The sequence below is a fragment of the Pan troglodytes genome, chromosome 3, assembly GCF_028858775.2.
Source record: "Pan troglodytes isolate AG18354 chromosome 3, NHGRI_mPanTro3-v2.0_pri, whole genome shotgun sequence".
In the NCBI taxonomy this organism is placed as follows: Eukaryota; Metazoa; Chordata; class Mammalia; order Primates; family Hominidae; genus Pan; species Pan troglodytes.
Genome location: NC_072401.2, coordinates 7,944,749 through 7,972,134, shown reverse-complemented (window position 1 = coordinate 7,972,134; position 27,386 = coordinate 7,944,749). Strand labels below are relative to the sequence as shown.

At 51.8% G+C, this 27,386-nt stretch overlaps 1 protein-coding gene across 5 annotated transcripts in view; it reads right to left on the bottom strand.

The window, feature by feature from the left end:
- Positions 1 to 27,386, bottom strand: part of SORCS2 (sortilin related VPS10 domain containing receptor 2) — a 552,106-nt gene that overhangs the window by 98,222 nt on the left and 426,498 nt on the right. For all 5 annotated transcript variants that reach the window (XM_016951273.4, XM_016951274.4, XM_016951275.4 and 2 more), the window contains exon 4: positions 3,182 to 3,346. In XM_016951273.4, coding sequence (XP_016806762.3) covers positions 3,182 to 3,346 — 165 coding nt within the window. The remainder of the gene's footprint in view (positions 1 to 3,181; positions 3,347 to 27,386) is intronic.

Sequence of the window (27,386 nt, the reverse complement as noted above, 5' to 3'; positions counted from 1 at the left end):
GGGCACTTTAGATTAAAATGGTGAAAAAGACCAGACACTTTCCCTGCCCTCAAAGAGCTTACCCCAATTGCATGTATTGGGTGTAGACAATAATCAAATGACTTCACAAAGATAGAGTTACCTGACATGGTTTGGCTCTGTGTTCCCACTAAAATCTCATCTCAAATTGTAATCCCCACATGTGGAGGGAGGAACCTGGTGGGAAGTGATTGGATCACGGGGCAGTTTCCCCCATGCTGTTCTTGTGTGATAATGAGTGAGTTCTCATGAGATCTGATGGTTTAAAAGTATTTTGCATTTCCCAACTTGTGCTCTCTCTCCTGATGCCTTGTGAAGATGATGCCTGCTTCCCCTTCACCTTCCACCATGACTGTAAGTTTCCTGAGGCCTCCCCACCCATGCGGAACTTTGAGTCAATTAAACCTCTTTCTTCATAAATTAATCAGTCTCAGGTAGTTCTTAATAGCAGTGTGAAAATGGGCTAATAGATACCCACTGTGATCAGTGTTGAGAAAGAGAGGCACAGGAATATGGAAGAGTGTGAAATACTGGGGCCCAAGCTGGCCTGCGGTGGCACAGGGAAGGCTGCTGATTTGGGCAGCTTGTGTTTGCCTTCCAGGTCCATGCTGCCTCTTTCCAACCCTTCTCTGACCCTGGAAGCTGACCTAGGTAGACAGATCCACCGTTCTCTGGCCCTGAGACTGACCTGTGTAGACAGTTCCACAGCCTCTTTCCTCTAGCCTCTGATTGGATTCCACCTGTGGGAAGCCTCAGTGCATTGGAGAGAGAGAGGCATGTGCTATTCCTCTCGTTCCCTGACCAGCCACAGTTTGGCTCAGTTGCTCTACCCAGAGCCAGGCCTCCTACTGGGACCCTTCCTGCAACTGTGGAGCCCACACCTCCTGTTGGGCAGAGGTTCTAGGTTCAGAGTGGCCCCCAAAATGTATCTATGTCCTAATCCTTAGAACCTGGGACCATCACCTCACAGGGCAGAAAGGGAGCCTGCAGTTGGGATTGCTGAGGTCTCCAGATGTGAAGATCACCCCAGGCTATCTGTGTGGGCCCTAAACGAAGGCCCGAGTCCTTACAGAAAGCAGGCGCAGAGGGAGATCTACACACACCCATGCACGTCCACATATACTCACATAAACACTCTCACATACGCTCACATAGGCTCTCACACACACACACACGCTCATACACACCGACACACACTCATGTAGACTCACACACACGATCACACACACTCACCCACACACTCACACACCCACATACACTCATGTACATTCACACATGCTCACATAGGCTCTCACACTCACACACCCACACATGCTCATACACACCCACACACTCATGTAGACTCACACACATGCTCTCACACACCCACACATGCTCACATACAAACATACACACTCACATAGGTTCTCACACTCACACCACGCATGCTCATACACACCCATACATGTACACACACTCACATAGGCTCTCACACTCACCCACATGTGCATACACACCACACACTCATGTACACTCACACTCGCTAACATAGCTTCTTACACACACCTACAAGCACACACTGACATGCTGTTTCACACTCATAAACACACACACTCACATACACTCTCACACATGCACACTCACGTACACACTCCCACAGACATGCACTTTCACACTCGCACATGTGCTCACATCTACACTCAGATTCACACCCACACTCATTCTCACAAACACACTCACATATTCTCACACACCCACAAACTCACACTTTCACGCACACACCCATGCACTCATCCACGCAATCACACACACCCTCACTCACACCCACACACATTTACACACTAAAACACACCCTCACACCCACTCACTCAAACACAACCTCACCCACACATATCCACACATACACCTTCACACCCACATACACTCATTCACACAGTCTCACACCCACACCCACTCACACATGAACACACATTCACACACTGACACCCACACCCTCACACTCACACTCATTTGCACACACTCACATTCATATACACACTCCCACACACCCACACGTTCACACGCACATATACACTCACACCCACATTCGCATTCACACACATTCACATGCACCCACAGTCACACACATTCACACTAACACCCCCCACATCCCACAAACCCACACATTCACACCCACCCCCCACACACATTCACACCCATTCACACTGACACACCCACACACACATGCACTCACACACTTACACGTGTGCATACACACACACACTTATGCAGTAGGCAGCATGGAGATGGGGCAGAGGAGATTTGAAGCCTGAAGGCGCAGAGATGTGGCCACAGCCAGGAGATACTGGCAGCTGCCAGCAGCTGAGAGAGGCAGGGTTGGACTCCTCCCTAGAGCCCAGGGGGAAGTGCAGCTCCGCCGACACTTTGATCTTCGCTGGTTTTGGACTGTGGGCCTCCAGAATTGTGACAGAATAAGTTTCTGTTGCTTAAGCTAGAGCCTGTGGCCATTTGTTCCCACGGCTGCAGAAAAGGAACAAAGTCCTTTCCTACTGAGCCCTCCCCAGCCCCAAGGCCCTCTCCCTCCACAGCCTCAGAACCCAGGTGGGCCCCTCGCTGCAGATGCAGCCCAGTGCTCCTCACCAGGCTGGCCCCCCGCTCCCCCACTCACCGGGGGACAAGGCCTCAGTTCCCTGCTGAACCCCATGGACACAGCTCCCAGAGGAGGAGATGCTGATCTGGGGAAGAACAAGCCACCGCTCTTGGCGAGGGGAGAAGAACATTCCACACTGAGGGAAAGGCCTAGTGAGGTCTGATGAGGGTGTGCGCAATGTTCTGGAAGTGGAGAAAGGCCCTTGTGACTGGTGTGCAGAAAGGGATGGCGAGTGGCATGATCCTAATCGCCTGCTACTCACTGGTTCCTCTCTTGAGCCTCTGAGCCTGGTGCACTGCCCACCACCACCTCGCTCAGCTCCCACAGCACAGCCAAGTGGGCACGGTCCCTTGAGGGGGCACCAAGGAGAGGGCGATGACGGGGTCCAGCATCCCGGCCCCCAGCCCCGGGAGGCTCCTCCTCAGCCAGCCCAGGGGTTCCGGGTCCCACTTGCTCCAAGTGGGCACTCACCTCCAGGTGGGTCGAGCAGACCCCAGCCCCACAGACCAGGCGACTGGCACCCATATATCTTACCTTGCTCTCCTTTGTGTAGGCGAGGACCTTGTCCTCCTCCTTAGGGTGGAAAATCAGAGTTTCCACGAAGAAGGGAATGGGCTGCTTCTGAAAGGTGGCGCCTTCGTCTGCGCTGAGGAATAGGCTCTGGTCCCGGTCACTGAGTGAGGAGCTGACAAGGATGACCTGAAACACAAAGCGGGTTGTGAGGCCTGGGCCAGGTGCCCCTCTCCCCCGACACCAGAAAGGGGTTGTGAGGCCTGGGCCAGGTGCGCCTCTCTCCCTCACACCAGAAAGGGGGTTGTGAGGCCTGGGCCGGGTGTGCCTCTCCCCTGCACCTCCTGATACCAGGGAGGAGTGCCCAGAAATGGCGGGCCCGCCCCCAGCCCGGCCAGCTCAGCCTAACTATAGCCATCCATTCATGGAGTGTCTGGGCCAGACCCTCACCCCTGCACACCAGTGAGATGTCCAGAAATGGCAGGTCCACCCCCAACCTGACCGGCTCAGTGTGAATCTTAGCTATTCACTCATTCGTCTATTCATTCATGGGGTGCCTGGGCCAAGTTTCTCCACACACCAGGGAGGGATGCCCAGAAATGGTGGGTCCACTCTCAACCCAGCCGGCTCAATGCAAATCATAGCCATTCACTAATTCATTTATTCATTCATGGAGTGCCTGGGTCAGGCTTCTCCTTACACCAGGGAGGGGTGCCCAGAAATGGCAGGTTCACCCCCAACTCAGCCGGCTCAGCCTAACTGTAGCCATCCATTCATGCATGCATGCATTCATTCATTCACTCATTCATTCATTCATGAGTGCCTGGGCTGGGCCCCCCACACACCAGGGAGGGGGTGCTGCAGAAATGGCAGCTTCCTCCCAAACCCAGCTGGCTCAGTGCTAATCATAGCCATTCATTCATTCATTCATGGAGTGCGGGGCACTGTTCTGGGCACTGTTCTGGGCACTGAGGCTCCACCGTAAACGCAGGGTTCACGGCCTCTGCCATGAACGTGAATCCATTCCAGAGAGCCAAGACAGGTGAGCGCTCAAAGACCCTGTCTAAAATTCTGTTTCAGGGACAACTGCTCCAAAGCAGGACCAGGGATGGACGGGGAGGGAGTGATGGGGTGGGGCCCACTACCTTCAGCAGAGGAGAACGCTGAGCCGGGGGTCCCCAGGGAACTCAGGGGCAGGCCCGAGGTGCTGATGTAGGGGACTGAGCAGGAGGCAGATATGGGGCTGGAGCAGCAGCCAGGGGTTGGGTCTGCAAGGCCTCGGACAGCAGTACAGCGGGTTGTTTAGTGACCCCAAAAAGATTCGTCAACAACATCCCTATCCCCAGTACTCGCGACTGTGATCTTACTTGGAAATAGGGTCATTGGAGACGTGGCTAAGCATCTCAGGATGAAGCCTTCTGGATTTAGGGTAGTCCCTAAATTCAATGACTGGTGTCCTTATAAGGAGAGGGGAGGTAGGGACGCAGAGAGAAGGCAACACACAGGCAGAGGCAGAGACAGGGGACACATCTGCACATCACCACGGCCATGAATTGCTGGCAGCTCAGGAAGCTGGGAGCGGCACAGAACGAAGGGTCCCTCTGAGCCCATAGAAGGAACCAGCCTGGCCGACACCTTGGACTCCCAGCCTCCAGACTGAGAGAGGATACATTGCTGCTGTTTTCAGCTCCCCAGGTTGTGGGTCTTTGCAACAGCAACCCCAAGAAACACACACAATAGCTCTTCCAACCGGGAATCGTGTTATTCGGGCTGGGAGGTCTCTAGGGAGGCGTGAGGAAGGGAGGGGGTGGCCTGGTTTAGGTTTTCAAAGGGACCCACAAAGGAGTGGGCCATTTAGGAGGAGACACCCTTATCCCGGCTGGGTTTGGTGGCTTGGTCAGATTCGGGACATCGCATCTCTACATTTGGAATGACAGACACCCAGACACTCACAGGTGGCCCCGGGGCCATTTTGCTTTGCAATTGGCAGACAAGGCGGCAGACAAAACTTACCTGAGGTCGCACAGCCATGGAATTTGAACCAGGTTACCCAGAGACTGAGTGTGCACCCCCCGCTCCGAGCCTACAAGCACACAGTGTTCGTTCGTTCCTTCATTAATTCATTCATTCACTCATTAATTCATTCCCTCATTCAACAAACTTGCAGAGTCCTGGCTTACACAGGCACCGGGCGCCGCAGAGATGCGGGTGAGGCAGGAGAGCAGTTGTGGCTGTACCGGATGTGGTTCTCATCCTAACAGGGGACCCAAAGCAAGTCCCAAAGGAAGTCTCCCTTTGGAGCCAAGCATTTGACTCCAGAGCCCTGTTCTTAGCCACACACTGCAGGGTGCGCCTACGCAGAATGGGGCAGTTAAGCTAGGCCTCGCGTGGGGCTGGGTAGGACCAGCCCTGCTGAAGATGAGCACAGCTTTCCTGGGGAGGGCAGTGGGCAATGGCACGAGGCGACTATGGTGGCCTTGCTAGACCCCAAAATATCTCCCGAAGACAATTAAGCTCATGGAGCAAAAATCAATAGTCTGCAAGGAGTGCCTGCCTTTAAGTGAATGAATGGTGATCTCATAGATTCTTTCTTTCCAGGGAAAGCTTCATGAACTTCCCAGCTACGGTCATTAATCTCCGCTAGCACAAAACCCTGCTCTTCCAGCACACCAAGGGCCTGACGGAGAAAGATGTGGCCTCCATGGAGAGCGATTCCTTGGACGACTTTTGTCCGTGAAATGCGGACGAAGGTGTGTGCTCAGAGCTGTGCTTCTTGGTGTGGTTTATCCGTAGGAAAAAAACAAGGAAGAACCGAGGGCTGGTTAGGGGAGGCTTTGATTACATAATAATGTTGGCAAAGAACAGCTAACGACTGGGGAGCTTACGTGCTCATGAATAAAAGCAGGGTGCAAAATTACAAGGAAGTATGCTTACTGTACATACCACACTGACACGGTGATGAAGCAGTCTATTATGATTCTGTCAATGACAAATGAGTGGACAAATAGGTATAATTTTATCAATGGGAAGTGGCCAGAAATAAGAATGGAAGGCAGCTTGGCGGGACGTAAGAGTGACTGGTCTTAAGTGGTGGCGCTAGAAGGAATTTACTTTTTTACTTTGATACAATAGTTTCAGATTTACAGAAAAGTTGCAGAGATAGCCTAGCGAGTTCCTGCTTGCTAGATGGGGACAGTGAGGCACAGGGAGGTCACACGGACGGTCAGGATAGAGCCGAGGTCAGGAGCCGAGTGTCTGACTCCAGAGCGCTGTTCTCAGCCACACACTGCAGGATGCACCCACGCAGGATGGGGCATTTTAACTGAGCCTCCCAGTTCCTGTCTGTACCACACCCAGCTCCCCAGTTATTAACACTTTACATTAGCCTGGGACATTCACCACGAGGAGGATGCCAGCATCAGCACCTTAGTGTTCTCCAAATGCCACGCTTTGTTCAGCTTCCACCAGCATTTCCTCTTCCTGTCCCAGGATCCCACCAGGACACCACAGTACATCTTAGGCTGGGGCAGTCTGGGGACTTTCCTTGTGCTGGATGACCTTGTGAGCTCTGAGGGCTGGCCAGGCACGCTGGAGGATGCCTCTCAACGTGGGTCTGTCTGATGTTTTTCTGGGCATCGGATGGGGTTGTGGGTCCTTGGGAGGAAGGCTGCAGGGGTGAGTGAGGTACATCAGACCGAGTGCCAGCTGTCAGCAGACTTGTCACTGATGGCACTGCCCTTCCCGGCCAGGGTCCTGTGTGTCAGACCCTCCCTGGTGGAGTCACTCTTCTCCTTTCCACACTGTCCTCTCGGAAGGAAGTCACCACGCACAGCCCACGCTTGAGGGGTTTGGGAGTTACCCCCCTCCTCGAAGATGGAAGAGCCACTTCTATGATTTGGAATTCATTAGCATGGGAGAGGTTTGTCTCTTCCCCTCCATTGTTTACTCATTCAATCATTTATTTATATCACTATGAGCTTATAAATATTTATTTTATACTTTAGTTGTAATTGGAGACTGTTCTGATATTTTGTTGCTCAAATAGCTCCAGCTCTGGCCCCAGGGAGCCCTTTTAGCTGGGCTTTGTGTCTCTGTGACACACCCTCATCATCCTTCTCCCTCCCTAGGTTCTTTTTTTTTTTTTGAGACAGAGTCTTGCTCTGTTTTCCAGGCTGGAGTGCAGCGGTACGATCTCGTCTCACCGCAAACTCTGCCTCCCAAGTTCAAGTGATTCTTTGCCTCAGCCTCCTCAGTAGCTGGGATTACAGGCGCCCGCCACCATGCCTGGCTAATTTTTGTATTTTTAGTAGAGATGGGGTTTCACCATGTTGGCCAGACTGGTCTCAAACTCCTGACCTCAGGTGATCCAACCGCCTTGGCCTCCCAAAGTGCTAGGATTAAGGCATGAGCCACGGTGCCTGGCCTGCCCCTCCCAAAGTCCTGCATACGCTGCACGTGGATTCCCTGGATAACCAGGAAGAAGGAAGGAAGTCCTCAGGACTTCTTGGTTCATTCATCATCCATTCAACTTTGACCCACACGTCTGTGCCATTTGGCCAGGGAAGCCCAAATCCCCCTCATTAAAGCACTTTTCCCATGATACAGTTTTTCAAATGTTCCTACGAGGCAACTATGTGTCCACCATCCTCACTGGCCCATTTGCCATTTTTGTACCTCGAGCAAAACAGGACTGACACGGAGCTGGCCGTTAATCCCGCCTGACGGACACATGAAGGAGCACATGCAGGAATGAGTGAATGAACAATGCCATCTCAGTCTGCGACTCCTAAGGGAATTGTTTGTTTGCTTTTCACCTCTGGGAGGAAAACAACCTTACGAACATTTAAGTAGCCTGGAGAGCAAAACGCATAGAAAAAACTCATCTACTTACACTCAAAGTTTTGCACATGAATGAAGGCTCATTCATTCATTCATTCATTCTTTCACATTGCAAAACCACATGGTCCAAGCAAGGATTCAGGTAAACACAGGGCTCTGCAGGAGCACAGAAGAGGGAAAATGGCACGCAGGTGTTGGGCAGGTACAAAGGCAGGTAGGAGGGCTTCCTGGAGGTGATGACACCCAGATGAGCCCTGAAGAATGAATGGAAATTTGACTGGTAGACCTGGGGGACAGGGCTTCAGGCAGAGAGGACAGCATGACCCCAAAGGCAAGCAGGTGGGGGTCCCTGCTCTGCCTCTCGTCCAGCCTCACCTCCCACCCCTCAGGCTCCTGGCATCAGCCACGGCAAACTCCTTGTGTGTCTCCAGTTAGCGGAGGACGTTTGCATCCTGACAACCACTTGTGTGTGTACTGTTCCCTCTGGGTGGAATGCACAGTGGGACCAAGACACCCCCACTCCTGCCACTGGTGACTCAGAACTAAACCTTCACTTTTCAAAATGACACAAAATCCATGTGTGATCAAATCAAAATAGCTTCTTTCAAATTTTCTGAGTACAAAATTCTGAACAACCTCAACAAACGTAAATACTTCTCATTTATGCATGTGAGCCTGTTTTGATGATGGGATGCCCTTCCCCTTGTCATCTGCTTGTCGAGCACCCTGTTCTGCAAGACTCATTTCAAAGGGCACCTCTTCCAGGAAGCCCTCTATGATAGGGAGTTATTCCACTCCTTCCTCTGCCCCCTCCAGCATCTTGTGCATACACAGGCTAACAGCCTGGTGGCCCTAGTGTCCTCTTGGTGGGTCTGCTTCTGCTGCCAGCCTCTCAGCCTGGCAGTGCTCATGTCTTCAGCACTGCCATTTCTCCCAGCACTGTGATCCCAATGAATGGGCATTGGTGTTATTCACACACAGCCCGGGGGCTCTGGGTACAGGGTTTGCTTCTCCATCACAGCCCCTTTCTGCGCAGTCCGCACCCTCCATTAGGCCCTGGGCTTTGCAGGTGGTGACACGGAGGTGAGAGGAGAAAAAGCCCGAGGAAATGATTACAACCTGGGGCCCAGCAATCTGGGCCGGGGCTATTTTTGGTGCCGAGTTGGGAGAGTGAGCCAGAAAAGATGGGGGAGAGGAAGGTGCTGACAGGAAAGGATTATTGGAGCAAAGAAAACAAATCAATTAGCATCGTGCCAGGCGGAGCTGGCAGTGGTTCCTCCAAGTTGGGAACCAGCCTCTATTTTAGACGGTGTATTTTTACTGCTTACTATTCTAGGGGAGACATATGGTACCTGCACTGGGTTCTGGGGGCCCAGGAGGCTGGTTTTTTGAAATCAGAGACGACATTCTAAAACATGGTAAAGAGAAATGCTTGACAGATTCATTTCACTAATGGCCAGTTATTTGAAGCCTAATTCTGAGAAATGGGTGCACAGTTTACGAGGACCAGCAAATGGTCAGGGGCAGACACATGGTCAGGTGAGTCCCTTATTTTACTAAATATTCACAGCATACCTGCTAGGTAGGTGTGATTATCCCCCATTTCTCAGGTGGGAAAAGTGAGGCCAGGGAGCCTGTGTGCCAACTGGGAGATCACACAGATGGCTTTTCTCCCCTGATGTCTGTGTCACCTCTACAAATACTGCAGCCAATGGTATCCTTGCACCTGCCCAGAAGGCAGCTGGCTAACATGGGGGTCCTGATGCAACAGGCTTGGAAGAGTCTAGAGAGATCCCTCCCACCCTCAAAGACAGGAAATGGCTTCCAGAAGTCTGCAGCGGCAGCTCCGTCCAGGGCTTTCACGATGGATTTCCGACCCTGTGAAGAGGGAAGGGAGGGCTGGGAGGGACTCCCATTCATTCTTCCCTCTTGGCCCCTCAGCCCATTCTGGAGGGGACTGACTGACTCATTCAGTCCATATGTATGGACCCCCGGGATAGGAGCTGAACCCCATGGGATTTCTGCCCCCCGGGGGGGTCACAGCAGACAGAAACATCACCGAGTAGGTCTGAGAGGTGTACTAGTCAGGGCAGCCCCGAGCAGAGAGGGCCCCTCACCCAGGCTGGGCCAAAGTGGAGGAGAGGCTGTCCAGCAGGAGCATTTCTGCAGATGAGACACAGCTCACACAGGGTGGGCCAGAGTCGACACTGTGCAAAAAGATGCCCCAGAGGGACCAAGGGCAGACACCGGGAGATGCTGAGCTGGCCCTCCCACCCCCTCCCAGCCTGGCCAGGAGGTCTGCCTGAAGCCGAGGCCTGGACGCCCTTCTCTGGCTCTTCGAAATGAGTCCACACCTCCCTGCCTCCCTGACCTGCATCCCATCTGGTCTCCTGCTTGGACCTGCTTGTCAGAAGCACCCCTGTGACCGAGCCCTGCAGGAGCCAGCGGTGACTCTTCCCTGGCCCACGGGACGCTGCCAAGTTCCCTTCCCTGGTCCACGTTATCTTCCTCTGGCAGGGCTCCAACCCATCTCCTCCAAAAGGTGGTGCCAATGTCCCAGTCTGCCTGGCAGCTAAGCTCATCATATCCTAACTCTCAACTCTCCAAGTTAAAAAAAAAAAAAAGAAAAGGAAAACAAACAGCATCCAGAAACCACTTCTCGCCTCGCTAGAGCTCTGGATCACACTCGCCTCTACAGAACTCTGATTTCCATTCACAAATCTCTGTCCTGGGGAGGATGCTTTTATTCTGCCCTTTACCAAGTTTAGCCCTAAGGATTGGTGTCATTTGGATTTGACTTTCTATTTAAAACCCAATTGCCCAGTCTACTCCTGGCCAGACAGATGCACCCAGCCCAGGGTACAGACAACTTGGCTTTGATGCTGAGAGAGGCAAACAGCGGAGGCGAACAAACACTGCAGCCTCCACCCCCGGATCTGAAATTAGAATCTTCCCAGAGTGTCTCATCCAAGCTTGTGTGAGTCACAACGAGCAGAAAGCATTCTTCCACCCGGTGCTTCCCCTGTGGCTGAATGCACACAGCTCGCTGGATGTTCAGCACACACTCCAGTGGCTATCCTGGTGTTTCAGGAGAAAGTCACTCCCGTGATGGTCATGTTTGGGTGACCCTGAGGGCTGTAGAGGTCCCAGGATACAGAGTCCCACTGAGATGTGGCCTTGGACAAGTCCCTCTCCTCACCTTCAAATTGGAGATAATAATTTCTTCTGTGCTGAGGTTCCCAATGAGGCAAAACATTTGCAAGTGTTGTAGAAATATGAGGGGTCTTCATTCTTTTTGTTGCTTTCTTCAACCAGAAAGAAAGATCTACTCTTGGAGAAATCACAGGTGGTCTGCAGGTTCGTTCCTGCTGGGGCCCTTTAGGGTCTCCCAGGTGCTCCTGGGATTCAAGCTTTTTTCACTCACTCCCAGCCTCACCTGCGGACATGGCTCCCACGCATCCTGAGCTCAAGCAGTCCTGGGCTGTGTCCAGGTCCCAGAGGCCCACCACACCCTCACAGTCTGCGTATGAACAAGCCTCACTTTGCCGGATGCCTTGGTCAACTTCTGACTGCCTGCAGGGTAGGGCCCAGGGGGACACGCCGGTGGCTGCTGTGGTGGTTAACCAAGTGAGATAACCTGGTGACCTGGCCTTGGGCAGAGGTAGGAGAACTGGAGGGGAGAGGGCAGATGTCAAGGACATCTTGGAGTTACAGTTCAGAGGCTTTGCTGGGGAATAAATAAAACGGGGAAATACAAGAGCACACTAAGTTTCAGGCTTGGGTCAAAGAGTGGCCGACAGTGCTTTGCAGAGATGGGGATGCAGTAGGAAGAACTGGTTTGGGGGAGATGAAGCTGAGGTCAGTTTGAGCTGCTGAGGTTCCTGAGGTACACCCAAGTGGAGGGAGGGTGGGGTTTGATATATGGGGCTGGGCTTGGAGAGGAAATCTGCATGGTGGCTAGGCATTTGGAAGCTCCATGCACAGACTCCTGGCTGGGGGTCCCGGAAAGGATCAGCTCATCCAGGCATGGCAGGAAGTGGGAAAAAGAACTGGCCTAGGATGGAGATCAGAGGGACCCTGCAGAGATCAGCGGGTGGGGAGCGAGGGGGGTTGGGGGGTAGGGCGCTGGAGAGTGGCCAGGGGTGAGGGGCTTCAGCAGGCCAGGAGGAGAGAGCTTGGCCTTCCCACCTCCTGACTCCCACCTCCTCCCTCCCTCACCTCTCAGCTGGGCCTGCCCTGCCACAGCCTCTCTGACTTGTTTCACACCCATGTTTGTTCCACATCCGAGGTCCCTCTCACCTGGCTCTGGCCACCCCAGCCTCAGGCTCACTCTATGTTCTGGCTCTGGAGAGCCCCTTCCCGGAGGCTGTGTGGCTGGCTCCTTCTTTTTAAAAATTTATTTTTATTAATATCACTTCTAATGGACCAATCATAATTGTATACATTTGTGGTTACGATGTGCTATTTTGATATATGTATGTGTATATACATACATACGACACACAACATGCAATGATTAAATCAAGCCAATCAACACAGCCGTCGCCTCACCCACTTGTTTTCTGAGGTGAGACATCTGAAATTTCAAACCAGCGAGGGAAGCGAACTCCAGATGAACAGCTCCTCCTAACCCACAGCTGGTAGCTCCGAGGCCACCATCTCAGAGGCCCTTCCTCAGCACACCATCTAAGTGGGCCCTGACTCCTGATTATCCTTTGTCTTAAAAAGCAATTATTAAGCCTCTCTGAAAACATCCTTTTATATTATTATTTCTTATTGTGGCAAAACAGACATATCATAAAATTTACCTTGTGAGCCCTTCTCGAGTGTACAGTTCAGTGGCATTAGGGATCCACACTGCCCTAGAACCATCACCACTGTCCTTCTCTGGAGCTTTACCATCACCCCAAAGTGCAGCTCCCACCGCGGGAAGCCCCAGCTCCCCACCCCCTCCATTTGTGTTATTGTGTTCACTTCCTGGCCGATCCCCCACGAGGCCACATGGTCAGGGAACAGGGTTGCCTTGTTCACTGCTAGATCCCAAGCCCTACCTGGCATGTAGTCGGTGCTCAGGCCACGAGTTCAGTGCTGCTGAACATGCTGATGGGATATATTTAACTCTCACTTCTGGCTTTATTTTTTTTTTTTTCGAGACGGAGTCTCACTCTGTTGCCCAGGCTGGAGTGCAGTGGCACAATCTCAGCTCACTGCAAGCTCCATCTCCCGGGTTCATGCCATTCTCCTGCCTCAGCCTCCCTAGTAGCTGGGACTACAGGCGCCCGCCACCACGCCAGGCTAATTTTTTGTATTTTTAGTAGAGATGGGGTTTCTCCATTCACAGGATGGTCTGGATCTCCTGACCTTGTGATCCGCCCGCCTTGGCCTCCCAAAGTGCTGGGATTACAGGCGTGAGCCACCGCACCTGGCCGAACTTTTAACATTTAATGGAGGTGGCGTCCTGTTCTGTTGTGTTCTGTTCTGTTCTGTTCTGTTCTGTTCTGTTCTGTTCTGTTCTGTGTGCTGATGTCTCAGCCCTTCTAAGCCCCACCTGAAGCCCAGGAGCCTGGAAGCCCAGAGACCACACACCCCCGCCTCCCTTAGACTCTACCCCCAAGCTGCCTTCACATGACCGCTGACAGGCACAAGAGTGGAGACACCTTGTTCTCCAGCAGCTGCTGCAGGCAGGCCCGGGGCTGTGCCAGGGTCTCTGGCATCCTCGCCAGGCCCCCGCTTGGGTGCAGCAGGAGCTGAGAATTGGCAGCTGTTTCTCAAGGTTCCTGCGTGCCTGACCTCCTGATACTTGCAGCGTCTACTATGTAAGGAAGCCTCTAAGTCCTTGTGTCAAACCCCTTCCTCAACCAGATACCGAAAGTGGTTTCTAACCAACACCGGTGAATGGCTGGATCTAGAACTATTTTACCAAATAAAACGAGTTGATCTGAAACCTTCTCTTGTGTGGACCAAGGGCACGCCTTCATTCCAGCCTGCCCAAGGTCTTAAGACTGCCTAACCTCTTCCCTGCCAAGACCCAGGAATTTTGCTAAGGCATTTTTCATGGCTCCTCAGCCAACAGAGGCACATTATGAGTTAATGAGAGCTTTGCCCCTCAAATGAAACTCTCTGCCAAATGGGAATCGGGGCAAGGCCAAGGTGGAGAGATCTGTCAGCATTCATGGTTCCTAAAAGAGATTTTCTCAACTAGGCGGACGAGGGCCGAATTCACCACCCATGGCATGGGAGTTCATGCACAATTCTGAGAAACATGTTGGGAAGCAAGCAGACTGATGCCAGGGCTTGGGCAGGTAGTATCACCCATCCATCCTGAGTAGGGATATGTAAGGCCTGGTATTCTCAGCAGGACGCCTCCCACTGTCCTCTGCTTAGCTGAGGGAATTTTTAAAAACCCACGAAAAGGCTGGGTACAGCGGCACACACCTGTAATCCCAGCATTTTGAGAGGCCGAGGTGGGTGAATCGCTTGAGTCCAGGAGTTTGAGACCAGCCTGGGCAACAAGGCGAAACCCTGTCTCTCCAAGTATAGAAAAATTAGCCGGGCTTGGTGGCACGCACGTGTAGTCCCAGCTACTTGGGAAGCTGAGGCAGGAGGATCTCTTGAGCCTGGGAGGCAGAGGTTGCAGTGAGCTGAGGACATGCCACTGCACTCCAGCCTGGGTGAAAGAGCCAGACGCTGTCTCAAAAAATAAAATAAAATAAATGAATAAAAAATAAATAAAATCTTACAAAGGAGAAAAGTCAAGAGAATCATTATCATTGAGGATGAGGATGGGGAACGGTACCATACTGGGACTCGAATTTTTCATTCATTGAGCCAGCACCTAGGCACTGAGCACCAGGGACTGTATTACGTGTTGGGTTATGACTGTGGACAGGACAAGACGGGACAGGATGAAATCACCCTCTCATGGCCTTACAGCTGAGTGCAAAAGACAGGAAGGAAAACAAACACAGGAACACGATCATTTCAGATGGTAGTGAGTTCCATGAACAAGATAAAATCAGGTAATTCAATGACTAATGTGGATGTGTCTATGTGTTTATATACATGCATTCATACATAAATATGTACACACATATGATACACACAAATATATGTATGTGCTATAGAAAGAGATGTACATATGTAGGAATGAATCTATAGAGACAGAGGCATGAAGCAGCCTGGAAGGTTAACAGCACTGTTTGTTTCTGGGTGACGAGACGATGGTACATTTTTCTTTCTTTGGAGAATGTTTCTGGCTACATTTCCTAGTCTGTACCGCATGGCCTAGTGTGAAACACCTATGGAGTGACTAAATACATTTTTGTTAAGTCAATATTTTAAAATGAATGTGTTACATTTGTAATTAGGAAAAAATACAATAAATAATATACTTTTATGAAAGAGGAATGTGTTTATAAGCAAAAGCTTAAGAAAGTCTGTTAGCAAGACACCTGTTACAAACTAAGGTTTCCTGCTAGGTCATCTATGAATGGTCGGTATTTCATACTTTTATTTATTTATTTATATTTATTTATTTATTTTGAGACAGGGTCTTGCCCTGTCACCCAGGCTGGAGTGCAGTGGTGTGATCTCAGCTCACTGCAGCCTCTGCCTCCTGGACTTAAGCCATCCTCCCGCCTCAGCCTTCAGAGTCGCTGGGAACCACAGGCGCGTGTGTACCACCATGCCTGGCTAATTTTGTTTAATTTTTTTGTAGAGACAGGGTCTCCCTATATTGCCCAGGCTGGTCTTGAACTCCTGGGCCCAAGCAATCCGCCTGCCTTGGCCTTACACAGTGCTGGGATCACAGATGTGAGCCACCGCGCCCAGCCTATAAATACTTCCAATCCAACTCTTTCGTTTCCTCTCTCCTCCCCTCCTTCCTCCGTTCCTTCTTTCCTGCCTCTCTACCTTCTTTCTTCCCTCCCTCCTTCTCTTCCTCCCTGCTCTTTTCCTTCTCTCCTTCCTTCATCTCACCCCTCCATCCATCCTTCCATCCATCCATCCACTGGGGAGTGACTGTAAGGGTTAATGAAGAGTGCTGGGTGCTTTGAGTCCAGTGACCATTGTACCCACCTGCTGTAACCATCTCCATGCAACCCAGCTCCTGCACCTACCTCCTTGGCATGGGTACCAGTGGCTTCTGGCTCCCGGGCTCGTCTCTGCTTGAACTTGAACTCCTTCTAGTGGGTTGAGAGATGGTGACTGTGTGCCTGGCTCTGTGCTAGGCACTAGCCCCCACACTCCTCATTATATTCTCACAATGGCTACATGTGGGAGATGTTCTTGTCTGTCTTTTACAGACAAAGAAACAGAAGCCTGGAGTGGTGAGATGACCCACTCAAGACCACACAATTTGTGAGCCATGATGCTGGCATGAGACCCAGCTCTGTCTGACTCGGAGCCGGCGTCCAGCCTCTGCACCCAGGCTTGAGCTGACAAGCATCCAATATAATTTAGTAAAACAGCCACTCAAACACGATTACAGAATTGACTGTCAGGAAAGAGCTGGTTCTGTTTCAATTACTGGCCTGACAATTGCTAAAATGCCAGGAAACATCCTTGAGAACATCTGTAAATTTAATGGCAAGGCAAACCTTTTCTCTTTGGCCAGAAGGCTAACTTGGAAAATCTTGGGTCTGATCGATAATAACTAAATAAGGCAAATACATTTCAGAGCATATAAAATAACTCATCATCGATATTTTGTAGCCTTGATTTATTAATGATCTCGTGTGTAGCATTTGTGAGACGAGAGCCCCCGCTGTCCTCCTCCTCCATGATCACTGATGATCTCAGTTCTCTTAAGGGGTTTTGCACTGAGGCTCTAGAGTGAATACGGTTTAATCGTGTTTTGTTTGCCTGTCTGAGGACATTTTGCAGACAATGCTAAAAAGCCTGTTTGCTTGGGCAGAGTGCAGCAGACGGCTAATTCTCTGGAGTGATGGTGTTTTGGAAGATTGTCTTTTATCAGGATGGTTGCATTAACTATGTACGGTTGGACGTGTGAACAATTTGTTCATTTATCTGCCCCCTAATTGAACAGTGGAAGGCAAGGGAATGTATCTCAGTAGCTTTGTGTTAGGCCTTTTCAACAGCAGTGCTGGCAGCCTCCTGGGTGAAGATGACAGCTTTCGGAAATAACTGTGGAATCTCCTAAGACTGTGTCTTCAAACATTTGTGATGAGAAGCCAAGATAGTATTGTGGCTGCTGGTCAAATTGGTTAAAATCTTGCATCAGCTTCAACTAGAAGCCATTCTTAATGTTTTCTTATCGTTCCCTTATCGTTCCCATGAAGCAGGTGTCTGAAGCCAAAAAATGAGACAAGGTCTGCATTGAATGGCCAAGGTCATGGTCATCCATTTAGGGACCATTTGTATTCCATGATCATAGACTCCAATAAGAAAGGCCCGTGAATGTAAGCTCCTCAGAGTTGGGTGGGGAAGCTACACTTCTGTCTGGAGAAGCCCCAGTCAGGGTCTGCAGGTGATAGCAGCTTGAATCACGGTCAGCATGAATGAAGAACTTCTACTGCATAGAGTATACAGCAATACTGGTAACAAATAGTTGTGCATAGCATTTATTGAGCACTTCTGTATGCCGGGCACTGGACCAAATGCTTTCTTCATATTTTCAACCACCCTCTGATGAAGTAGTTGTTATTATTATCCTTGTTGAATGGCCCCAAGCAAGTGAGTCCCAGAGAGGGCAGTCACCACCCAGTGGCTTAGGGGTTGGTGGGGTAGAGCCCTGACTGCTGCTGCAGAGGTGGATATGGGACGCGCGCTGCTCTTCCTCTGCTCTTGATTTCAGCCTCCATTGAACCTGCATGAACCAGTGCTGGGGGTGGAGCAAGGAACAACCTCGTTGTCTTTGGCTCCATGGAGCACACAGTCTAGTGAACAGGCAAAGACCGACAAAGCGCATAAGCGGCAGCCGTGAACCCCAGCAAGGGCTTGGACACTGAACAAGAGGGGGAGTGGGGTAAGACCATAGAGACAGCGAGGTGGCCAGGTGACCAATCCAGCAGGAAGGGAACGAGGACGCCGTGGGATGGGGAGGAGGAGACGGCCGCAGGAGATGTGAAAAGGTGGAAGGAGCAGGACTGGATGCCACAGGTGGGGCAACAGGGAGTTTGGAAGGCCCCCGGCTCCTACCTTGGGCATTGGGGGAGAAACAGTGAACCAAAGACACCTGGTACTTTCCTCATGGCTGAGAAGAGACTGAGAAGGAGTGGCCAGAGAGGCAGGAGGAGGACCAGACAGCAAAGTGCTGCAGAAGTCATGGGCCAGCCACCGAGAGCTCAAGCATGGTGAGCTTTCAAAGCCCCACTGATTGACAAAGATGGGGTACTGGTGTCTCTGAGTGTGACTGATTACTGATGGTGGGAAATGGATGTCTCCAGGCACCAGTAATCACCAATGGCAGGAATATTGGTGTCTCCCGAAGGTACCATTGATTGTCAAAGGTGGGGCATCAGTGTCTCTGAGTGTCACTGATTGTAAAAGGCAGGGCATTGGTGTGTCTGAGGACTACTGATTATCAGCGATGGGGTATCGGTATCCCTGGGCACCACTGGCTGCCAGTCGGGGGGGTAATGGTCCCTAGGAAGGGACGGGGTGGGAGGTAGCACCGTCTTCTGTCCTTCATCGGCCCTCTAACCATATGCCATCGGTCATCAGTCAGTCCTAGTGTTTCCACTCCTCAGTGGCAGGGAGTGGCTCTGGGGTCTGGACAGGGCGGACCCCAGAGCAGACGCATCACGAGCAGTGGGTGAACTGAACAAAGGCACAGCAGGAAAAATGAGTGTCTGTTTTGTCAAGTTATTCTCCTCCTTCCTACCACAGATGAAAGATGATTTAATTAAGGTTCTCGGGGAAAGAGCTCTGGAGTGGGAGATTTCCCAGGGGTTCTCTACAATCTCGTGGAGGCCATTGTGAGCTGAAGCTCTGGTTTCCTGTGAGAAGCATCAGCACTGGTTCTTCCAGATCTGGAAGAACGGATATCCGTCCTGCATGAAGCCCCCTGGGACTCCATGCCAGAGCACTCATGACAGAGCCCGGCCAGGCCCCCTCCCACAGGCAAAGAGGAAGGTGGGCAGGGAAGGCAGGGTAGGGCAGTCCAGCCCCTGCCTGGGACTCCAGACACAGTGACGCCTGGAAGCAGGACGCAGCAGCAGAGGGGCCGGCTGGACCAGCACACCTTCTGATGCTGGAATCACTGCAGTTGTGCCCCGGCCTCTCTGCTAGGATACCTCCAGTGGCAAGAGGCTCCCTACCTCGCTGCCTGTGCAAGTGTTTTCTTTATAACAAGCTCAACCCTGCAAGGCACAGAATAAAAGGCTTCAGAACCCTGCAAAGCTACAACGAATTCTGGCTATGCACATACAGTGGCAAGACCGCGAGTCACTTCTGTAGTCTCTGGGGGCTTCGATCCTGCCCCTTTTGAAGTGGGTCACCCTCCTCCTTCTTGCTCCCTGTCTCCCTCCCACCCGAGCTACAGGTTGGAGTAGGGGCTGGGTGAGGGGAGGAGGAGGCGCCTCAGGCCTGCTGAGGAGCACAGGGATCCTGACTTTTTTGTGGCTGCTCTGTGGCAATTCCCCCAGGGGCCGTGCTCTGGGGCAGGACGTGGGTATTTCCAGGCCTTACTGAGGCCAGAATGTCAGTAAAATCGCACACCCGGATATCAGTCCTGATAGTACTGATTAATAACTCACAGCGCTGTTGTCACAAGCAGATAGAGCTCACCAAGCCAGGCAGTGATCATCTCAACCATCATAGCTGGGCAGCAGCACCAGCAGGCTCTCGCCAGGCTGGACACCACCCCAGAGCCCAGGCTGCTGCCAGCCCCGCTTTTCAGAGAGGTGAGCATCTTACCTAGAGGTCGCCTGGCTCAGACAGAGCCGAGCTGGTGACAGGGAAGCTCGGTGGACAGTGTGCCACACCCCGGCAGCCTGTCTTTGATTAGATTTATTGATTGGGTTTCTGTGTAGGATTTTGTTCAGCAAAAGTGTTTTCATGTTTTAAAAATATGTTTCACCACCTCTGATTTCATCTGATCACCACCACCCCCAAAATACACACACGTAGACACAGAAACACACACATATACACACACAGACACACAAACACACACACACACAAATACACATAGACACACACACATAAACACACAGACACACATAGACACACACATAAACACACACAGACACACACATAAACACACAGACACACACAGACACACAAACATGCACACAGACACACACATAAACACTCACACAGACACACAAACATAACACTCACACATAGACACACACATAAACACTCACACATAGACACATACACAGACACACACATTTGTAGATGCAGGGAGGGGTGTGAGATGCCGGGAGGGAGTGGGAGAGGAAGGCTTCGGAACCCAGGAAAGACCCTGTGCCCCTACTTCCCACACACCACCCTGGGCGGGGCTCAGGGCTGGGCGGGCTGCCACATCTCCGCTGGGCCTGGTCACACTGCCCAGGATGGACATGACCTATCCCCAGCAGGGGAGGTGCCTGAGGTCAAGAGGCCCTGGGAGCCCCCTCCTTGTGGTCAGCAGCTGTGGGTCTCAGAGCCGGCTGGGACCTCATGGCCGGCAACCCCCCCGTACCTGCCAGCCACTGCCTGCCTGGGCCTCTTGGTGGTGGGTTAACACAGGGGTCGCAGCAGGAGAAGGGCACTTGGGGGGCACTCGGGGGCCTGGAATACTCAGGGCTGACCTCGTGGCCGAGGAGCAGGAGAAGAGGAGACCGATCTGCCCTCCCGTCCAGGTCGGAGACAATGCCCTGAGTGCAGGGGAGACCCCCCACCGTGAGACCCTCAGCGCCTTCACCACTAGCCCTGGCCTCAGCTTCAGCTTCAGTTTCTAGTCTGCAAGAAGAAGGCAAAGAGCTCCTGCCCCACAGCCTTCCAGGCCAACCTATGGGGAGCTGCACAAACCCAGCTTTGTCGGGGGCATGGAGTGTGTGTACCCAACACCCACCGCCTCCATAGTGACAAGTGCCTGGAGCCTGGCATTGTGGCTGCCGCACATCCTGCTACTGTTTTTGTTGGTTGCCCACAACTCAGCTGCCCGCTTCCCCAGGAATCTGCTTCGGTTGACAGGAGCCCCTCGCCTGGGAAGTTGCACCCTCCCCCAGGCAGTCCATAGATGGACAGATGCCTGATGGATGTGGGGGTCAATGGCCAGGGCTGTATCCCCAGGGTGGGACTCCACAGCGTGGGCTGCAGGCAGTAGCAGGATGTCTTGTGAAAGCTGGGACCCTAAAAAGCTGAGAGATTGCCGCACACTCGCAGCCACACATGGGGCCACATCCACGTAACACAGCAAAATGCCTTGTTCCCAACAAAGCCCAACTGTGCGTCTCCTATTTTTAAACCAAAGAAAACAATGCATGGTGATATTGTGGGAGGGATGGCTGATTAGGGAAACCTGTAAGAATCCCGTATCATTCTGCTCCAAAAGATCGCAATCCGCAGAAGAGGCGCTGGGGGTGCTCAGGAGAAACGCCCAGTGGTCCCCAGCCCAGCAGATGAAGGAGGAAGAGGAGGAAGAAGAGGAGGAAGAGGAAGGAGGAGGAAGAAGGAGGAGGAGGAAGGAGGAGGAGGAGGAGGAGAAAAAAGAGGCGTAACTAGATGCAGCTGTTTCTAGAGTGAGCGAGACCAGGTGCCTGGGGACAGGGCAGGGGCAGGGGCAGGGGCTGACGAATCTGTGCCGAGACCCTCTTTATTTCTCATGGCAACATCCTGGAGTTTCACGTCACACACGCATGAACACGTGCACAGACGTGTACATGCGTGTGCTCCTAAAGGCCGTCCCTTCCCACTCGGGCACTATGCCACGTGAGTATCGGCCTGATACCTGTGTGTTGGGCTCACGGCAGAACCTCCGAGCCTCCTTGAGAGAGAAGGCAGGGAAACCCACCGAAGGCTGTTGTCCTAAGGACTTGGGAGAGGGAGGGCACATCAAGTCCAACCTCTGTCAGGACACTAGCACCCAAGGAGGCGGGGCCGCTTCTCCAGGGACCACAGTCATTGGGCACCAAGCTGGGACCCCTGCCTGCCTAATGCCAATTCCAGGGCAGAAGACCCTGCACATCTGGAAACTGTCCCTCATGTCCCTGAGTGTGGACTGAAGAGGTGGAGTGGGCAGGGTAGAGTGAGGTTTTACTGGCCAGAAGCTTCCGGGCTATTTTAAGGGAAATGTCTGGGGAGGCCACGCTCCCAGACTTCCAGAAGGACACACAAGCCCTCTGCTCCCTGGACTTACTGGATAAGCTTCCCAATAAAAATGCTCCAAGATGCTTTGCCCTAATGGAGGGAAACAATGTCGGATTTTCCCAGACTGGCCAGATGAATCCCTTACGCCTGGCCATCATTCGCTGCCACTGGCTTAAGGGTAGCTAAGTATTGGGTAGCCTCTATTAGCCAGGTGCCGAGTGGCACACGCATCTTGTCTCATGAACCCTCGCAGCTGACCCTCGAGAGGGGCGATAGCTTCCTGGAGCTCTGAGAGGCTCACCAACTTGCCCAGAGACACGTAGCACAGGCGCAGGACCTGCGTGCACATCACAGATTGTGTGTCTGACACCTGTACTTTTCAGAGAAAAGCATCTACTCTCACATTTGCCGGTTAGAAATTTCAGGTGCTTCCGAGGACCTGTGGGTGCCAGCAGTCTCCCCCGCACTGTGCACACAGGCATGGATGGCACAGGTGAGCTTCCTGCCCCCGCCCGAGACTTCCAGGACGGTGGTGTGTGTGTTTGTGTGTGTGTGTGTGTTTGCGCACATGGCTCAGACAATAAGAAAAAGCAATAATATACTCTCAAATAGTGAAAAAAATCACTGCAAATATAAAGCAAGGTAATAAGATGCAAGTCCTAGGGTGGGATGAGGGTTGTGACCTGGGAAAGGAGGGTAAGGAAAATGTTCCTGAGGCAGAAAAGCCTCCTAGGCACAGGGGAGGGCACGTGCTAGGGAGGGTGGCAGCATGCACAAAGGTCCTGAGGCACCAAACTTGGCGTTTGGAGAAACCACAGGAGTCCCGAAGCTGGAGGCATGAAGGGGCGAGCGGAACGTGCTGGGGGCGGAGAGGCAGGCAGAGTGCGGGCCCGGGAGCCCCATGAGGAGTCTGATTGCAAAGTGGGATGGGGAACCATTGGGGGCCTTGAACAGAGGAGATGCGACCTGATTTCCCTGGTGAATGCCCCTCCGGGTGCAGCGTGGAGGGCAGACAGAGGGGCTGGGGTCCTGGAAAAAGCCCTGGAAGATGGGTGTGGCTTGGGCCCTGGGGCTGAAATGCGGACAAAGGTCTCGTGGTTTGGAGAACTCACTGTGCAGCACAGACCTCACTAGTGCATCTGAGGTGGGGTGAGGGGATAGACGGGGAATGGATGACCCCTGAGCTTTTAGCGTGAAGGGGGATGGGACCACTTCCTGAGAGGAGCCTGCGGAGGAGGCTTCTGTGAAGCAGGTGGAAGAGTTCCGATGGCAACGCGATGAATCAGGGATGCCTGTCCACCCTCCGAGGGGGGTGTCATGGGGCAGCAGGAGATCTGAGTTTGGACTTTGATTGGGGCATCAGGGCCGGGGAGTGGTGGGGGTGCAGACATAATATCTGAAGCCATGACATTGGGTAGGGTCATGGAAGAAGAGGGAAAAACGGAGGGATGGGCGAGCATCCCACTCCTGACCGCAAATGCCAGAGAGAAAGCCCCAGCTGGAAGGTGAGGCAGAGCTGGGGCGGCACCGGTAGGCGGCTCAGAGGAAGCACACTTCTCCCTGCTTCTCCCACTTTCTCAGATGAGGAAACTGAGCTCCAAAGGCACCAAGGCTTGTCCCTAGAAACACAGCCCATGAGGGGCAAGTCAGATTCTGAGCTTCAGGATTTTGAACTTGAACTAAAAGTTGCTCGGAATATCTGACCCTTCTTCCACATGGCCAACTCCTATACACCCTCCAAAGGCCAACTCAAATGTCTCCTCTTCTATGAAGCACTCCTTGCTCCACGCTTGTGCCCAATCCCCCACCATGGTTCCATGGCAGTTTCTACACACCTCCACTTAGAACTTACTCTACCGTCAGGATAGCAGTTTCAGAGTCTCACTGGGCTGTGAGCTCCTTGACGTTAGACAGCAGATTCTATGCACACCCCACACCCCTGCTTGCCCAGAAACTAGGCATATGAGGAGCTCTATAAAGCCTTTCTGGATGGATGGAAGGAAAGGGTGTATGCATGCACGGGTGGGTGGGTGGATGGGTAGGTGCATATATTGATGGATAACCAATGGAGAGACGAATACCATATAGATCAATGGCACATGGATAGGTGGGTGGATGGATAATGGGGTGAGTGGGTGTGTGTATAGATAGATGGATGGATGGGTGAGTAGGTGGATGGATAGATGAGATAACCAATGGATAGATAAATATATAGATCAATGGCACTTAGATAGATGGATGGTGGATGGTGGGTGGACGGATAGAAGACTACAGGGTTTGTAGTCAAAATATTCAGAATTCTGGCCTGGCCACAATTTGGACTAGCTGCTGGACCAGGCACCACGAGGTCCATGTTGCTGAGCCCTGGGCTCCTCACCTTTGGTGTGGAGAGAAGGGTGACCAATTGTCCACCTGCTGGAGCCCTGCAAAGCTCAAAAGGGCCAAGAGAGGGCTCAGGGGCCTTGTGGGGCTGTGCAAATGTCAGGCAGCCCCAGGGAGGCTGGAGCAGTCTGCATCATCGCAGAGTTCTCTGCCAGAAATCACCTCCAAACGTCCATCGAGGGAACATAATTTCCACATGGCTGGTTTTAAAACCAAGTAATTAAATGGTTTTATAGTCAGTTTTTAAAACAAGCTCTTTAAGTTATGAGTATAAAGCATGTCCCTGTAATAGCCAAGTTGTTCTGTTTTGTGATTTCTATTGCAATGTATTTTTATAATTAGGCAGAAAAAACATCCATTCAGGGCTGAGGCCATTTTATTGCACTCACTTTTGGGCTTGGTGTGACCCAACCAACCCACAGAGATCGGGGCTCCTTAGGGTCTGTCTGTCTGTGTCCTTGTGGGAGGAGATCACCTTGAGGGTGGTGGGTGTCTGACAAAGACACATGACGACCCCACTTGGATGAAGGGTAGCTCAGGGGCTAGAGGACGGATGAATGAATGGTAGATGGGTGGATGGATGGATGGAGGATAAGTGGATGGATGGATGGATAGATGGATTATGGATGAGTGGATGGTGAATGGGTAGATAGGTGGATGAATAGGTGGATGGTGGATGGGTGAATGGATAGATGACGGATGGATGGATGGATGTGTGTGTATGTATATGTGAGCGGGTTGGCTAGGGGCACTCAGAGGAGGCACCTTTTTCAGCCAGGAGTGGGAGGATCAAAGAAGCCTCCAGATGAAGGTAATTATTTGGCTAGGTATGAGATGTAGGGCTCAGGGAGATGATTCCAGCTATATTGGTTTTGGGGCCACCTGCCAGGCTCCATCCCTTATTGAAAACCTGTTCCTATAGGCTAGAGTCCAGCTGAAGCTAGGGATGCCAGAAAATATAGGACACCCAGTTACATTTGAATTTCCAATAAAGAAGTAACTTTTTTTAGTAATAAGTATGCCCCAAACATCACATAATTTTAGTATAAGTATGCAATATTTGTGATATACTAAAATAACTGGTTGATATATAAAATTCAAATTTAACTGTGCATCCTTTAAAAATTTCTTTGTTTAAGCTGGCAGCCCTATGAGAGAATGGAGCCACTGAAGTGGGTTTGGAGGCTGTTGGTCACCCCTGGTCAGCTGTGAGGCCAGGAGAGGCTCCTTGCTGTCTACTGTAAGTGATGAGCACCGTGAAGAGGGAAGCTCAGGTCTGCGGGAGCACAGAGGAGCCACCTAGTCCCCAGGGATCTGTAGTTTCCTGGAAGTATCACTGGAAGGATGAAGAACAGTTGGGGAAATCTACCGTGGGAGGAAGTTATTTCAGGTGACGGAAAAGCACGGGCAGGCACAGGAACACCTGATGTGGCAAGAGTGGAGGTGGAGGTGGTGGGACTGGGGAGGGGGCAGGTATGTAACCACGTCCCTCTTAGATCACCCCAGGGTGCAACAGTGCTGCTGCTCTCCTGGTCAAAGACTTTACCCACATTTTAAAAGGCACCTCTCCCTCCCTGGCACATGCCTGGAGAATGGTTAACCCCTTTATACCAGGAAAAAGATTTTCCTTTCTCCAGGCCAAGGCAGCTCACTCCATAGCCCCATTTGTCCTCAGCCAATTGCCCCTGTGCAGTGCACAACTTGCCCAATGCCCTCACTTCAAGCTTAAGTTCCAGATACGAGGGTCATTGTCTCTCTTGCTCACTGCTATATCTCCAGAAACTACAGCAGTGCCAGGTAAATCTCTGACAAATCAGTATGGAGTGAAGGAAGGCAGATGGATGAATGAATGAATGAATGAGTGAATGGATGGCAGATGAATAGATGGATGGACAATGGATGAGTAGATGAATGGATGGATGGATGGGTAGACAGAGAGATGGTGGATGGGTGAATAGGTGGATGGATGAGTAAATGGATGGATGAATGGATAAGCAGATGAACAGATGGGTGGAGCACTGGCTTGAGAGCTAGTCCCTGGATTATGGGTGAATGGATGGTGAATGGGTGGATAGGTGGATGAATAGGTGGATGGATGAATGGATTGATGGGTGGATGGTGGATGGGTGGATGGGTAGAGGGATGGATGGGATGGATGGACAGTGGATAAGAGATGGATGAATGGATGGTGATGGGTGGGTGGATGAATGGATGGTGGTTGGTGGATAGGTGGATGGATGAATGGATTATGGGTGAATGGATGGTGAATGGGTGTATGGTTGGATGAATAGGTGGATGGATAGATGGATTGATGGGTGGGTGGTGGATGGGTGGATAGGTGGATGGATAGATGGATTGATGGGTGGATGGTGGATAGGTGGATGGGTGGATGGATTCATGATGGATGGATGGATGGATGGACAGTGGATGAGAGGATGGATAAATGCATGGTGGAAGAGTGGATGAATAGATGGGTGGGTGCATGAATGGATGGTGGATGGGTGGATGGGTTATGGATTATGGGTGAATGGATGGTAAATAGGTGGATGGATGAATGGATTGATGGGTGGATGGTGGATAGGTGGATGGGTGGATGGATTCATGGTGGATGGATGGATGAACAGTAGATGAGAGGATGGATAAGTGGATGGTGGAAGAGTGGATGAATAGATGGATGGGTGAGTGGATGGGTGGATGGATGAGCGGATGGGTGGACGGATAGGTGGATTATGGGGGAATGGATGGTGAA